The 14289-nt window shown below is 47.1% G+C and overlaps 1 protein-coding gene across 5 annotated transcripts in view; it reads right to left on the bottom strand.

Moving 5' to 3' along the window:
- SUSD4 (sushi domain containing 4) overlaps nucleotides 1-14289 on the bottom strand; it is a 137663-nt gene that overhangs the window by 23367 nt on the left and 100007 nt on the right. For all 5 annotated transcript variants that reach the window (XM_082427133.1, XM_082427131.1, XM_082427134.1 and 2 more), the window contains 2 exons: nucleotides 13533-13706; nucleotides 8893-9081 (listed from right to left, as the gene is read on the bottom strand). In XM_082427133.1, coding sequence (XP_082283259.1) covers nucleotides 8893-9081; nucleotides 13533-13706 — 363 coding nt within the window. The remainder of the gene's footprint in view (nucleotides 1-8892; nucleotides 9082-13532; nucleotides 13707-14289) is intronic.

A 14289-nucleotide genomic window follows, 5' to 3' on the forward strand; every position in this document is an offset into this window, starting at 1 on the left:
CAGGAAGCTTGAGAGCCCAGGAGAGGCTGAGGGAGACCCTGGTCCTGGCCAGCTGGTCTCCTCTGAATGCTGGGAGGCCTGGGTGGGTGTGGGTGACAGTGGGTCGCTGCTATTATCACTCCAGTTTTGGTGAGGAGGACTTGAATTCCTAATAGCAATAGCCCCACGGCATTTAGTACATCTCTGGTTGGTACCAGAGTCCTAACTGGGAAGGAGGGAGGGAGAGAGGGAAGGAGGGAGAAAGGGAAGGAGGGGAGGAAGGGAAAGTTCCCATGTTGTCCAACATTATATGCAGTGCAGCTTGGGCCAAATCATATAGTGTATCCTCCTCCTCCCTCTAAAATCTCTTACATGATAAAAATCCAGGTTCTAGGGAACATCAGCAGAGAAAAAAGTGGCCCACCGGCAGTTGAGCAGATTATTCAGAAGGCAGGGACCTGGCCTCTCTCGCAGGAGCCAGCAGGGGCAGGAGAAGAAGCACAGCTGGGGAGTCAGGTCAGGGCTGGATCTTGTGAATCTTTTGAATTCTGGCTCTGCAATTTACTCCCCGAGTCCATGTTACCAGCCTGCTGACTGTCAGTGAAGAGGGGCATAATAATATCTGGAGTTGTTTTAAAGCTAAAAAAAGACAAGTGAAGTGCCCGGTGCCAAGATGACACCCAACAAACATCTATTTCCTCTCCCTGCCAGTTGCCTACTGGTGATGAAGGCTCATGGGTTGACTGAATACGAGCCTCCGGGAAACTGTCAGCAGTCGTCCAGGGGAGAAACTCTCCCAGCATTCCAGGCTTTTGCTTTGCTCCCAGAGCCAGCGGAGGGCAGGGTGGCCCCTCTGGATCGGTGCGTTCTGGTTCAGAGCAGAGTCAAGGAGCGTGGCGGCTAGGAAAGAGCCTCAGAAATCAGCTCTTCCCACTCCCTCCCTTCCCATCCAACGAAATGGACTCTCTGCAAGCAGCAGAGCTAGGATTAGAGCCCAGGCCCTAATCTCCAGCAGGGACTCTGGGTCCTAGGAGTGCCTGGAAGAGCAGTGTGGGTAGAAAGTGTGGGCTCAGGGGGCCCCCTGCTGCACCGCTTGTGAGCAGGGTGGCCTTGGGAAAGGGGGGAGACTCTCTGAGCCTCAGTTTCCTCATCTGCCGTTGGCACCACACTTAACTTCTCATGACGCTCATTAGGATGAGAGATCATGTGCTAAAGGTGCCTCCACAGGGCCTGGCATGGAGCAGGCATCCACAAACAGTCAAAGGAGTCAAAGGAGGCTTTAGTTACAATAGCTACACATTGATGAGTACATATACCATGTGCCAGGGGAATGCAGGGAGGAACAAGGTGCTTTCTGCCTTGGAGTTACTCCTAAGAAGATAAACTTCTGATCTGCTTCTCCCTGTTCAAGAATCTAAGTGAGGAAGGCAGAGAAGATGAGTGGCCTGGGCCCCCCACGTTGAGGCAGTCCAGTGGTGCCAGAGCCGGGGTACAGGGATGGGCACCTCGCTGGCACTCCCAGACCCCGAGACCTCGCACAAATCCACTCATCTCCAGCACTGCTGATTCATTTCTGCAAAGGGAGTGCTAGGGTGCAGTGCGTGGGGTGGGGGAAAGGTAAACCGGTGATGTCTAAGGCTTTCTAAGCTCTGAATTATATGATCAATGGTCCCAAATCAGCACCAATAAATCCCGCTGTGACTTGGTTCTGTCATTTCCCTTGACTGACTTAAGATTCAATACAGAAGCTTCCAGCTAATTAAGAGGTCCAGTTGGCCACTTTGTGGTCGAGGATGGCTGGGCAGGAAGGCGCGCGAGACCTGACGGTCCTTTGCTTGTCTGGTGAGACGTGGCAGCAGGAGGGACACAGCTCCATGGGAGCACGTCTGACTCTGGTTTAGGGGATGACACGGCAACACGTGACCTCACCACGGACAATAATTTACAGCAACCTTCCTCGGACCAGGCCTGGACTCCTTTCTGTGCTTCGTATTTTCCTTTTGTAAAATGGGAACCACCTTGGCACGGGGTGGGCCGTGATTATTCCTTTGAGTGTTATCTGCCGAGGATAAGACGCAGGGCAGGTCTTTTCTGAGGAGGCCCGGGTTCTTCCTCTCTCTTTCTCGTTCCTCCACAGGATTCATTTAAAGTCCCGAGGCGCTTCTGCGCGAAGGCAGGGCTCCTGGAGAGAGATCCCTGCCGGCGCCTCTGCCTCCGGTCGCCTCTTGTACCAGAAACGAGTTTTGACTCGGGAACAAAGCACACTGAAAAGGCCTCTCAGGAACTGGGAATCCACCCCGTCCAAACTGGCTTTGAGTTTTGATCCCAAATTGGAACCTTTCAAGTAATTTCACATTTGATCGAACAGGGTTTTTTAATTTCTTATTTTTCCTTCTTTTCTTATATAAGGATGCAGACCTAAAAGGACCCCTGGGCACTCGTAGGTTCTTAGGAAATCTCGCTGCTGCCTTTCCTTGTAATTGCATCTGAAACTGATTAAGCTTCCGTCTCTGACCACGTGAGCAGTGAAATGGATGGGAAGGGGCGGGGCGCTGGGAATTACTTCGGGCATTCTGAGTTTGGGGACTGTCTGGATTTAAAAACAAAATGTCTTGGATATTCAGCTTCTAATGAGGTCAGGTTTGCTTGTTCCTGGGAGAAATGCCAGCCATGAAGCTGAGAAAGTCTGTTGAAAGGTCAGCATTGAGGAAGCCCCCGCCTAAGTCATGGCAAATGAAACCGTAGGCCCCTTCGGTTCCTGGAGCGATTTATTTCTCTGTTTGGGAAAAGCAAACACACAAGCACAACAAACTCTCCTGGGCCCCGGGGTCCACGCCCATGGTCCTCCTGGGAAGCCTGTGTTCCCGCTGCCTTTGGAGTGGAGCCCAGGCACCACGTGGCAGACAATCCAACATGGCAAAAAGTGGCTCACCCACCCCAGTTCCTTCAAAACCATAGAGACCCCCTTGGGAACCCCTTCCAGGTGGCCTCAGAGTAGGTGACAATCTTCTCTACCACCAAAGGCCCTGAAAACTTAGAAATGGAATATTCGGAACCGAGCCCCACCTGTGTAGAGTGAACTTTCAGGAACTGCATGTGGGATGATGGGTGAGCCCAGCAGGCAGAGACCTCGTGTCACTAGTTTGCCTCTGTATCCTCTGTGCCTTGCAAAATACTTGGCATACGAACATAAAAATTTTTACTGGATGCATACATGAATCTCACAGGCATTTATTTAAAATAGCATATACCACTGATTTGGGTTTCTTTCTTTTCAAACTCTAATCTCACGAAATGTTTGACTGGTCCTTTCTAGATCTGATCCCATCTTTTCCCCCAGAGGCTATTGAAAGAAGGACTTTTGGTTAAAGGATCCAGCCCTCTAATTTAATGGTTGGGAAACAGAGGAATCTTTAAGTGGGGAGGTCACAACCAGGGACTAAAGACTCCAAGTTTGGGCATCAACCATCTGTCCTCCCAGCCCTTGCTACCTGCCTCAAAGATGCAGTCATGTGAACTCTGCTGTCGTTAACCTGCTCCCAGGAGTTCCTGTCAACAGATACCCAGCACCCGTGTTACTACTTCCAGGACATTTGAAAACTTGAACGTGAACGGAGTGATCCGATACTTAAGGCTTTTGGATGGTTCCTCCCCATGCAGACAAAGAGCCCTTTTCTGCAGCCACCTGTAGCCGGCATCCCTTGCAGCCCTAACATCACAGTGTCTATGGCATTCTGGGGAGTTAGTACCACTTCCTAGACATGTGTCTTTGCAGCCTTGCCTGTAACCGTCTGTTGCATGCTTGGTTCGTTTGCTTATTTTTATGCCCCTCAATATCCTCCTATATTCCACCTTCAAACCATTGGGCCGGCACTCCTCACACACACTAAGGCATGTTGCCTTGGCTACTGAGCTCTACAGAGCTTCAAAATGTACAGTCCTTCCAAATGAGTAAGATGTTTAGACTCTTTCTCTTTTCCCAAAGCCCAAGCAGAGACAAAAAACATACTTCTGTTTGGCCTTCAGGGAAAAGAAACAAAAACTCATAGATCCCCAGACAGAAATTTTCATTTTACAATTGCGATACCACCTACCAGAACTTCCCTTTCACTCTTTCCAAATGCAGAAGCACGCACGTGCCCTTTGGTTAAGGTAGCTGTGGGCATACGCGGTGCAGTCTGTGATGACGCTAGTCTCTAGGTAACGGGATTTGTCATCTTGTTCTCCCCATTAGACTCTAAGGTCTTCAAAGTAAAGAATGATGTCCTTTTCTTTCTCTGTAATTCCCCAGAGCTCAATTCGGTGTCGCTCTGTGCCTACCAGGTGTCCAATAAACACTGCTGACAATGTAAACAGAGTTCTTAGCACTTACAAATGAGAAAATACCCACATTCACTGTCAAAGGTTTTTGTTTTTTTTTTTAAAGATTTCTTGGATTCAATGCGTGTGTGTGTATGTGTGTGTGTGTATGAAAGAGAGAGAAATGAAAGCCTCAGAGATGAAGACGACCTGAGAATGGAAAACATGAAGACACATAGAGATAAAGAAAAGTACGCAGACCCACAGCGAGAAAGACCAGCACACAGGAACCCATGGGGCTCCCTCCAGGCTCAAATTTATACATTCGCGTATTTTTAAATGACGTAGCCGACATTGTGGTCCAAGATTTTGTGATTTCAGGTGTTTTACCCCACACAACCCGGCTGTGGGAAAACAGACAGGAGACGGGTGTCGTTACCACTCAACAAGCCAGGTGCCACGGCCCCAGGCCTTTGAAACACGTCACCCACACCTTCCTACTGGGCCTGGGAATTCTTGCCACCTTTGGTGAAGCTGCCAGAGTTTTTCCTTCCAAATTATAAAGTCCTTCATGAAGCCAGGCCTCAGTTACGGGACTGTTGACATTGAGTGTGACCGCTGCCACTCAACACTGGCGCCAGCAAAGCCTGCTCCTTGCCACTAGGGAGAGGAGACACCACACGTAGTGGAAGAAGCCACGGCCAAGGGTTGGCAGTGTGGACAAGTCACGCCACCCTTCAAGGTGTCAGTCGCCCGGTCTGCGAGAGGAGACGCAATCCCTGCGCAGCCCAGGGGGAAGTGAGGCTCTGCTGTAACGGGGTGACTCGTGGGCACGTGCGGGGCAGCGGGGAGTGCTCTCTGCCGCCCGGACTCACGGCCCCCTGCAGCCGGGATTTCTACAGGGCGGAGAACTGGACTAGGAGAACAAACCCCTGCCTGTGTGATAACTGTTTTACATTTTTTAACGCTTTAAAAAAAGGGCTATAAAAATATCAAATTGTAAAGAAATCAGAACAAATTAGATAACGCGTAATTACATAACGCACCTTAGTGATGAAGAGCACGAGCTTCCAAGTGGCAAAGACCTTTGTTCGAGTCCCCACTCCCCCACTTACTAACTGTGTGACCTTGGGTGAGTTACTGAATCTTCAGAAACCTGGGCTTGCTCAGCAGTAACATGGGGTTAGAAATAGTACTTGTCTGGGACTTCCCCAGTGGTCCAGTGGCTAAGACTCCGCACTCCCAATGCAGGGGCCCCGGGTTTGATCCCTGGTCAGGGAACTAGATCCCACATGCTGGCAACTAAGAGTTCGCATGCCACAACTAAAAAAAAAAGATCCCTTGTGCCACAACTAAGACCCAGCGCAGCCAAAAATGTAAAAAAAAAATAGTACTTGTCTCACAAAGGCGATAGGAGGACTAAATGAGATACTTTGTCAAACATTCTGACACATAGTAAGCTCTCAAGATTACTGGCAATCATTATTATTGTTCAGTACTTCCTCCCATTATCTGGGATTCATCTTATACAAACACAGTTAAAAGTACGCAAGTAACCAAAATCTCCTCTGAACAACCAAAACGGTGTTGCAATGTAAATGCCTAAAAGCCTGGGTATTTTGTTCACACAGCCATGTCCAGATTCTCATTTAGTGTGACTCTGTACACAAGTCTAAGAGCAATAATAATGATGGACACTTGATCGACCACCTACTGTGCACCCGGCACTTCACTAAATGTGTTACACTTGTTATCACACTGGATCCCCACAGTCCCACAGGTATAATCATCTCCCGCATTCTACAGATGAGGAAGTAGAGGCTGATAGAAGCTAAGTGACTTGCCCCGGGTCAAACTGATTAAGTAGGAGACTCAGGATGTCACTCAGCCAGTCTCATGCCAACCCACACTCTAATCAATACCCTACAGCGCCTCCATGACCATCCTGGTGATCCCATCTCCAGGCTCGTGGCAGGTTAGAAAAAAGAGCTCGAGGGGTGGAGGGAACTGAGTGACAGGTACAGTGACATGTGATGGACTGACGGATTAATAGTGAGACAGGAAAGGGAAGGGGATAAAAAGCTCACAGAGAAAGGCTTCCACGGCCCAGCTGTCCAGACCCAGTCATATCAGGGGTCAGAACATCCTAATATATATTCAAAGCCCCCAAGAGCATCATGATTCCACAGCACAGTGTGATAATTTTCACTCTGCCATCAAGAAAAATCAAATTGTGTGCTCAGGAAGACAGAAAACAAAATGAGGGGATGGGGGACCGTGGGTGATATATAAAAGGGGTGGGTAGATTCCGTCGGGACAGGGCATCTACGTTGAATACCCTTTGACAATTTGCATAAATAAGGCACTGCCTTTGAAAAAGATGATACACTATTCAAGTAAGAGTTAAGGAAATACCAACACCCAGGTGCATCTGGATACTTTTTGTTCGTGGATCCTTACCTTGTATTTTAACCCAGCTTCTATCAAGTCTTGAGACAAAAAACCCTTTAGTCCTCTCTGCCTCTCTCAGTTTAGAATCATGTCTTTGGTGTCTTTAGCCAGGGTAGCATTTAAGGGTCTCACAAACTAATTGCATCAGGTAATTGAAAGGAACATGTATTGAAAATAAGGGTCTCACAAACTAATTGCATCAGGGTCTCACAAACTAATTGCATCAGGTAATTGAAAGGAACATGTAGTGAAAATAAGGATGTAAAGATTATTTTTTTAAAAATGAAGGAAAAAAGGTATTAGGTGGCCTTCTTGTCACAGGCAGCTGTCACCTGGACTTTTAGTGTCCCCTTCGGGCACAGGCCAGGCTGGCAGAGAAAAAGGGACTTGTGTTAAATCACGAGACTCGTTTCCAATCAGAAGCCAGTCACGGCTTCCTGTTCATAACCTTAGCTCACTGCCCCTTAAAGTGAGATTTTGTTTTATACCTATTCACATTATATTCCCTAAGCTCCAGAAAAACTGCTTTCAAAGTCTCAAAATGAAGCTTAGAATATGATGGCTTGAAAGGCATTTGAACCGAATTTGAAAAGATTTGAAAATAGCATTTTAAATTGATATAATTGTAACATGATACCTTTAACAGGTTCTCTAGTTCTGGTTATCTGAGCAGGGAGAAACCTCCAGGAACCAGAAAAGCCCCCATTCACCAGCAGCCCACACTCACCACGCTGGCCAGCGGTGTCCAGACGGCAGAAGAGCTGTTCCCAGTGGAAATAGAGGGGATACCCTTATCCCTCTAGGCTAGGGTTGCCAGATGTGGCAAATGAAAATACAGGACACTGAGTTATAGTTGAAGTTCGGATAAGCAAAGAATACTTGTTGACCATGAGTAAGTCCCATCCAATATTTAGGACATGTTCACATTAAAAAAGTATTTGCTATTTATCTGAGATTCAGATTTAACTGGGTGTCCTGTATTTTATCTCTCTCTACTGTGGGCTCTGACCCCCTAGGAGATTCAGGATGGGTGGGAAGTCGGGGCGAGTGGGGGTTCCGCTTACCAGCCTAGGAGAAGAGCACCACTGATGGCCCCGGCTGGCATTCTCTCTCCTTCAAGCACCAGGCTCCCCTCCCTTCCACCCCTTCCTCCTTTCTCTCTAAGGAGGCTCCATGGCTCCAGCCATTCCATGGTCTTCCTTAGGAGACACCTCTGGTCCCTCTGGCTGTCACCCCCCATAACACACCTCCTAACCCGACCTCGTCCCACACTGAGGTGCACGCGTGGAGGCAGACGGTGCTTGTAAGAACTTGTTTGTTTCTACGTTCTATTGTGTCTTGATTTGTTTCCCAAGAAAAGCTGCAGATGGGCTTTGGAGGGGCTCTTGATTGGAGATTTCCTTTCATTTTTTTCTTTCCCCATATAGACCCCCCCCCTCCCGCCCACTGTATTCAGATGCCAAGAAGTAAATCGGTGTTTGTTCCCTGCGATGATAATTTCAAGACCTGAATTAAAGTGAGGGCTGAGCCAGCATGCCCAGCTTGCCTAGGAGAAGTTTCTATAGACTCTATACCCACCAACACTGGCCTGACTCCAGCAGTGGATGCTCTGACCACCTCCCACCCCGACCATTTCATACTACTGATTAGTGGTCTTTAGTGAACCACACTCAAAAATAATCACATACATTTAACAAAAACAAGGAGGAAAGATCTCTTGGTTTCAGGCTTCCAAGTGTGTGCTTGCAGCAAAACATTTAGAGCCAAGCCATAAAATGAATGGAAATAGGAGGAAACACTGACACAACAATAAAACAAGGGGTGAGATTAATGATGCCATAATACAATCTGTTTTCATTTGGTGCAGAGAAAATTAATTTTTGAAGACATTTCATTTAACTTTGCAATATTTTGCAGTGTAACCTTTGACGCTTGAAACTTTTCTCTTTCATCCCCTTTAAGCCTGAGAATGGGGGAAGCCAGTTTTATGTCTGGTTGTAAGTATTGCTTCATGGCAGATGACCAGGCTTGCTGCCTCTGCAAGCAATGTGTACTCAGGGAACAGAAGTTATTGCTGACCATAATTCTCAGCTCTTTACCTCCTATTGAAACATCCACTTTAATAAGCCAAAATGCAACTTCCAAAAGAATAAGATGTGATACCTTCCAGAGCAAGGCACCGGGGTGGGCTGGACGACCAGATAAGGTTGTGTAAGCACTCAAGATACTCCGACCCCTCGAGTTTGAATCCAGGAAAGCAGTGATAGGAGATCACAGTTCCCACTGGGAAGGAGGTCTGGAACTCGGAGATGTTCACATAGCCATTAGAAGAGGCGAGCGGTCTCAGGCAGCCTGCGACGTGGGAAAGAAAAAGGGAAGTGTCTCACGTGGTCATCTTTGTACACCTGAAGGACAAAGCACTATATGTCTTTCGGTTTCCCCCGCTGTAAACGTGGCATGGCCTCCGAGGACTGCACACCTTGGTCTTAAATGCTCAGACCTCCTTATCTACGTACCTATTCTATTTCTAAAGCAGGTATTTGCTTTTATAGTTGCAAGTGGCATCGAGAGGGTGACACGAGTAGGGAAGTAGTGACGGGAGGTGGAGCTGAGGGTCGGGACACCCCTAGCCGGTGGTTCCAGCCCTGACTGCATGTTAGAACCACCTGAGGAAATTTTTAAATTAATTTATTTTTCATTGAAGTATAGTTGATTTACAATGTTGTGCTAATTTCTGCTGTACAGCAAAGTGATTCAGTTATACATATATATACATACATTCTTTTTTATATTCTTTTCCATTATGGTTTATCACAGGATACTGAATATAGTTCCCAGTGTGATACAGTAGGGCCTTGTTGTTTATCCATTCTGTATATAATCGCTTACATCTGCTAATCCCAACCTCCCACTCCCTCCCTCCCCCAACCCCCTCTCCCTTGGCAACCACAAGTCTGTTCTCTATGTCCGTTTCTGTTTCATAGATAGGTTCATTTGTGTCATATTTTAGATTTCACATATAAGTGATATAATATGGTATTTGTCTTTCTCTGTCTGATTTACTTCATTTAGTATGATAATCTCTAGTTGCATCCATGTTGCTGCAAATGGCATTATTTCGTTCTTTTTCATGGCTGAGTAATATTCTATTGTATATATGTACCATATCTTCTTTATCCATTCTTCTGTTGATGGACATTTAGGTTGTTTCTATGTCTTGGCTATTGTAAACAGTGCTGCTGTGAACATTGGGGTGCATGGATCTTTTTGAATTAAAGTTTTGTCCGGATAGATGCATGGGGGCGAATTGCTAGGTCATATGTTAATTCTATTTTTAGTGTTTTGAGGAACCTCCATACTGTTTTCCACAGTGGCCCCACCTACTTGCCTTCCCACCAACAGTGTAGGAGGGCTCCCTTTTCACCTGAGGAAATTTTTAAAAACACCAATGCCCAGCCCTGTGCCTGGGTCGGTATCCAGCCTGGGCACCCCTATCTTTTTTAAAGCTCCCCACGTAATCTTAAAGTGCCATCAGGGTTGAGAACCACTGAGGTGCCACAGAGGAAAGAGAGACTATTTCCTGTTTCAGCAGTGGTGGTGGGCAGCTTGAGAAGGTTAGGATGCAAACTGGGTCCCATGGCAGCAGATAATGGAAGACACCTGTCTGACGTAGTGCAATGAAAGTTTTGAAAATCCCATTGTGTTTTAGGTGAAATAGGAAAGTAACATGTAACGCAGTGGTTCTCAAACTTGAGAATAACCCAGAGAGGGCTTGTAGGACAGACTGCTGGCCCAGCCACCCAGAACTTCTGGTTCAGTGGGTCCGTGTAGAGCTCAAGGATTTGCACTGCTGCAGGTTTCCGGGTGCTGTTGCCGTGGCACCAGGCTTTGAGCAGACGTGCCGTAGCGAGTTTGTGCACCATGCACAGAATTCTGTGTGCCATCTCAGTGAGCATGAGACCTGGATCCCTGCTTCTGTAAAACAGTAGCTGCCTTTTGTCGTGAAGCCTGTGCAGCCCAGTGGAACATTCCCAGTGGCACAGCAGCCCACTTGGTGTGGCATCTGCTGTGATCAGTGAATTTCTTATTGGCTTCAGCAGCTTCACTGGAGGGAATAATGACCCTGCAGAGCTGTGCTCTTCCCGGGGAGAACTAATTGTGTGTGTAGTAAATAATGGATAATGGAAAAACCTACTTTCCCTTCCAATCACCAAGCACAAATTATATCACGCAGGCACTGCAGCAGATGATGGAACTCCTCTCTTAAGATGACTCTGTGACACATTACAATACAAGCGTCGAAGAGCCACGTATTCAGCGAACTGCTTGGGTCGGCGCCTTAGACTGTGGTGTCTGTGTCTGTATCAGAGCAGACACAGACACCACAGTGAGGGGTGCAGAATGTAGGAGGCATTCACTCTGGGGCCGTCAAGGGTCAACCTGCACTGTTGCATCCTGGTGTCCTGGAGCCCCGCAGACCCCACAGACCCCAAAGATCCCTGCCCGGAACAAGCCACACTCAGGATGGACCAGACCAGAAATGCATGGTGCCCAGCCATCCTTTTGGGCAGTCCCAACTGTCTTAAATGATTTTTTTTTTTTTTAGGAGCTGAAAACTGACACTGTTCATGGCAAAAGTGAAATGTGTGGAGGGAGGTTGGCAATCGGGCATAAACAGGATCAATAATTGAGAAAAAAAAAGATAAGCAAATCAACACCAACAAGGGAATGTGTTAGAACCCTGAGCAGGGTTCCAATGTGTGGGCACACGTGACTGTGCCCCTGCCTCCTTCTGGGAAGGAGTGTGGTTCTAAGCTACCCATGTGGATAAACTGCATCCCCTAAGTAAAAAACTAACTCTGACCCACAGGGAGTAGGAAGCATCGGGCCATGGATCTCTAAAACACAAAGTTCCGGGGGAAAACTGGCCTTGGAACGGTTCCCACCTCCGACCCCAAAAGGAGATGAAAGGGGTTGGAACACGTGCAGCCAATCAGAGAAGGAAAGCTATGTCCACTCTTGGTTGGAGGACAGCTTGTCCTAAAAATACAGTAGAAAACTGGCTTCGACTCAATAGTTGAATGTGATTTCTATTTGCACTTCGAGATAATAGAGAGACGGTTCCTCAGGCTGTAGCCCCTGGATCTATAGGTGCAAATAAAAATTACAGGATGAAATGTCACTCGAAGGGCCAATTATACACACCCTGGGGGCTAGAGAGGTGTCAGGCTGTCTAAAGCAACCCTGCTGTGCCCACGCGAGTGGACGGCAAGGTGCAGGGGCTGCAGGGGGGTATCAGGGCCCAGACCAGGGGCACCTCCTCTGTGGGGACCGAGGGCTCTGAGGAGGGCTGAAGGTGGGCTGTGGGCTGTATTGCTGTTTGAAGAAGCACACCTTTCAAGAGCGGCCGGCCAGCTCTTTTGTTGCTGCAAAAAACATCGAAGCTGTGTTATGACTGAGATTTAGTAAGGGGTGCTAGAGGGGAGGGGCAAGAGGGCGCAGACAGAGCAAGAGGCAAGCCTGCACCTGAACTCGTGACAATGACACCCCAAGATGTCTATCACCATAGGGCATTTAAAAAAAATCATTGGGATAAAAAGAACTCCTAAAGAAGCGTACTGTATTTAAGGGACGTAAAAGGAAATTGAAAGGGTGGGAGAACCGAAAGACAAGTGGAAAATATGAAAGCAAGAAGGGGTTGGAGTCTGGAATAATTTTCTTGGCCGTTACTCGGATAGCGCCGCAGGACTGGAACGAATCCATGGTTAATAAAGTTCATTTGGATAAACAGCCCCACCTGAAAGCCGGCTGCTGATGCTCTGGAGAGTCTCTAAGAGTATAAATAAATCAAGTGTCTCCTTTAAGAATGTAACACATAACACGCTGAACAACCCAGAAGCTTCTGGGGAGAAATGCACGAGGGTGAGGACCTGGGTTGCCTCTGTCCTCCTAATCCTGAAGCCTTTGTTTCTTCAAGGGGCTGTGACTCTTAAATTCTCACATAAGGAAATGATTTATTTCCAACTATGGAGTGCACAAAGCAATATCAGAGTCTGCCCGTCATGATTTCCAAGCAGAAAGTTGACATCCATCTCAACTTTAACATGCCAGTGCTTTTGGTGTAAATAAGATTGTTAGCCCTCTCCCTTGGATTATGAATTATGCATGGGTTTCTTGGTCCTTTGGTCCAAGTCACATGTCAAAAAATAAAATCAGAATTAATGGGAACTCGAGGGCTTATTTTCACAAATAGGGCCCTCTGTGTCGGCCCAGGCAAATTTAAAAAACGCAAGAGGATAAATATTCATCGTACGGTTTGGATGAAATTTGAATTTGATTATTTTTCTGCTCCTCATGCATTATAAAAAAGGATAACATTATTAAGAGAAAATAGCCTCTGTAAGATTGGCTTTAAATATATTCGCACCACAACCGAAATCAGTATAAATGCTGTTATTTCCATTAAATACACAATAGCTCATCATTGGGTTCACAGCCCAGTTACAAGGCTCCTAATTCTGCAATGACTTTTGGTTTCTTAGAATAAAGGAGACATCCAACACACTAAAGAATAAGGTATTTCCCATTTAAACTTTAAAGCTGGGTGTATAGAGCTGGAGAGAAGCACAGGGAATTGTGGGAAGATTCCAAACACAGAGCTGTGGTGATCAGCGTGCAGTACAGCTGAACCATGGGGTGTGCGTGGCTTTGTGTTTCCCCCTGTCATCCTATTAGAGAAATGTGTACACGCTCCACAATCAAGTCTGAAAGAACAGCTGAGAACCACAGCCTCAGCCCCGTACCTTGACAGATGGGCAGATGGTCCCACGTTCCGTCATCACGACATAATGAAACCTTGTTGTACAGGTCAGGGTACCGGATCTTGAATCCTTCATGACAAGTGATGATTAATTTATCTCCATGTCTGTATGTCTTGTTATGAATCTCGGCATCTTCAATTTGCGGGATGCGGCAATCTGCAATTGCGTAAAAAGGATACATTATTTTTGGAATTCAAACAGTTGTGGTTCACAGCTTCACAAGAAAGCTCTTATTTTCACACCTGGTCTCAACCTACACGGCGATCTGATAAATGGTTCCTTAGTTATCAGTAGACTCAGGTCCCAAGGGCAAGCAGCAGAAGCTGCAGAACCTGCTTCACAGACAAATAGGAAGAGGGGTCGAGGTGCCGAGGTCCAGGTCCAAAAGGAACCTTGTTTTCTGCCCGCGACACTTTACACTCTACAGTTGAGCTTACAAGCAATTTTGGAAACGAGTGAAGAAAGACAAAAGCTGGGGATTCACCTGAACTATCTAGCTGGTTGCCCACTTGGCTGGGTTTGTGGACCGTGCGCTGCACCGAACAGCCTGGCTGGCTGGTCTCGCCTGGTCCCACCGCCTCTGCCTGTGGGGTGAGGGCCTGGGCCTGATAAGAAAATGTGCTTTGCAGAACAGCAGGCGGCTGAGCTGGGGCTGCATTTGCTATTAGCATTTCCCATCCACCTTATCTGTTTTTAAAAAGATAATAAATAGAGCAGCACATACTACTACCAATATCAC

This window comes from Balaenoptera physalus (genome assembly GCF_965194825.1).
Source record: "Balaenoptera physalus genome assembly, chromosome: 1".
NCBI classification, from domain to species: Eukaryota; Metazoa; Chordata; class Mammalia; order Artiodactyla; family Balaenopteridae; genus Balaenoptera; species Balaenoptera physalus.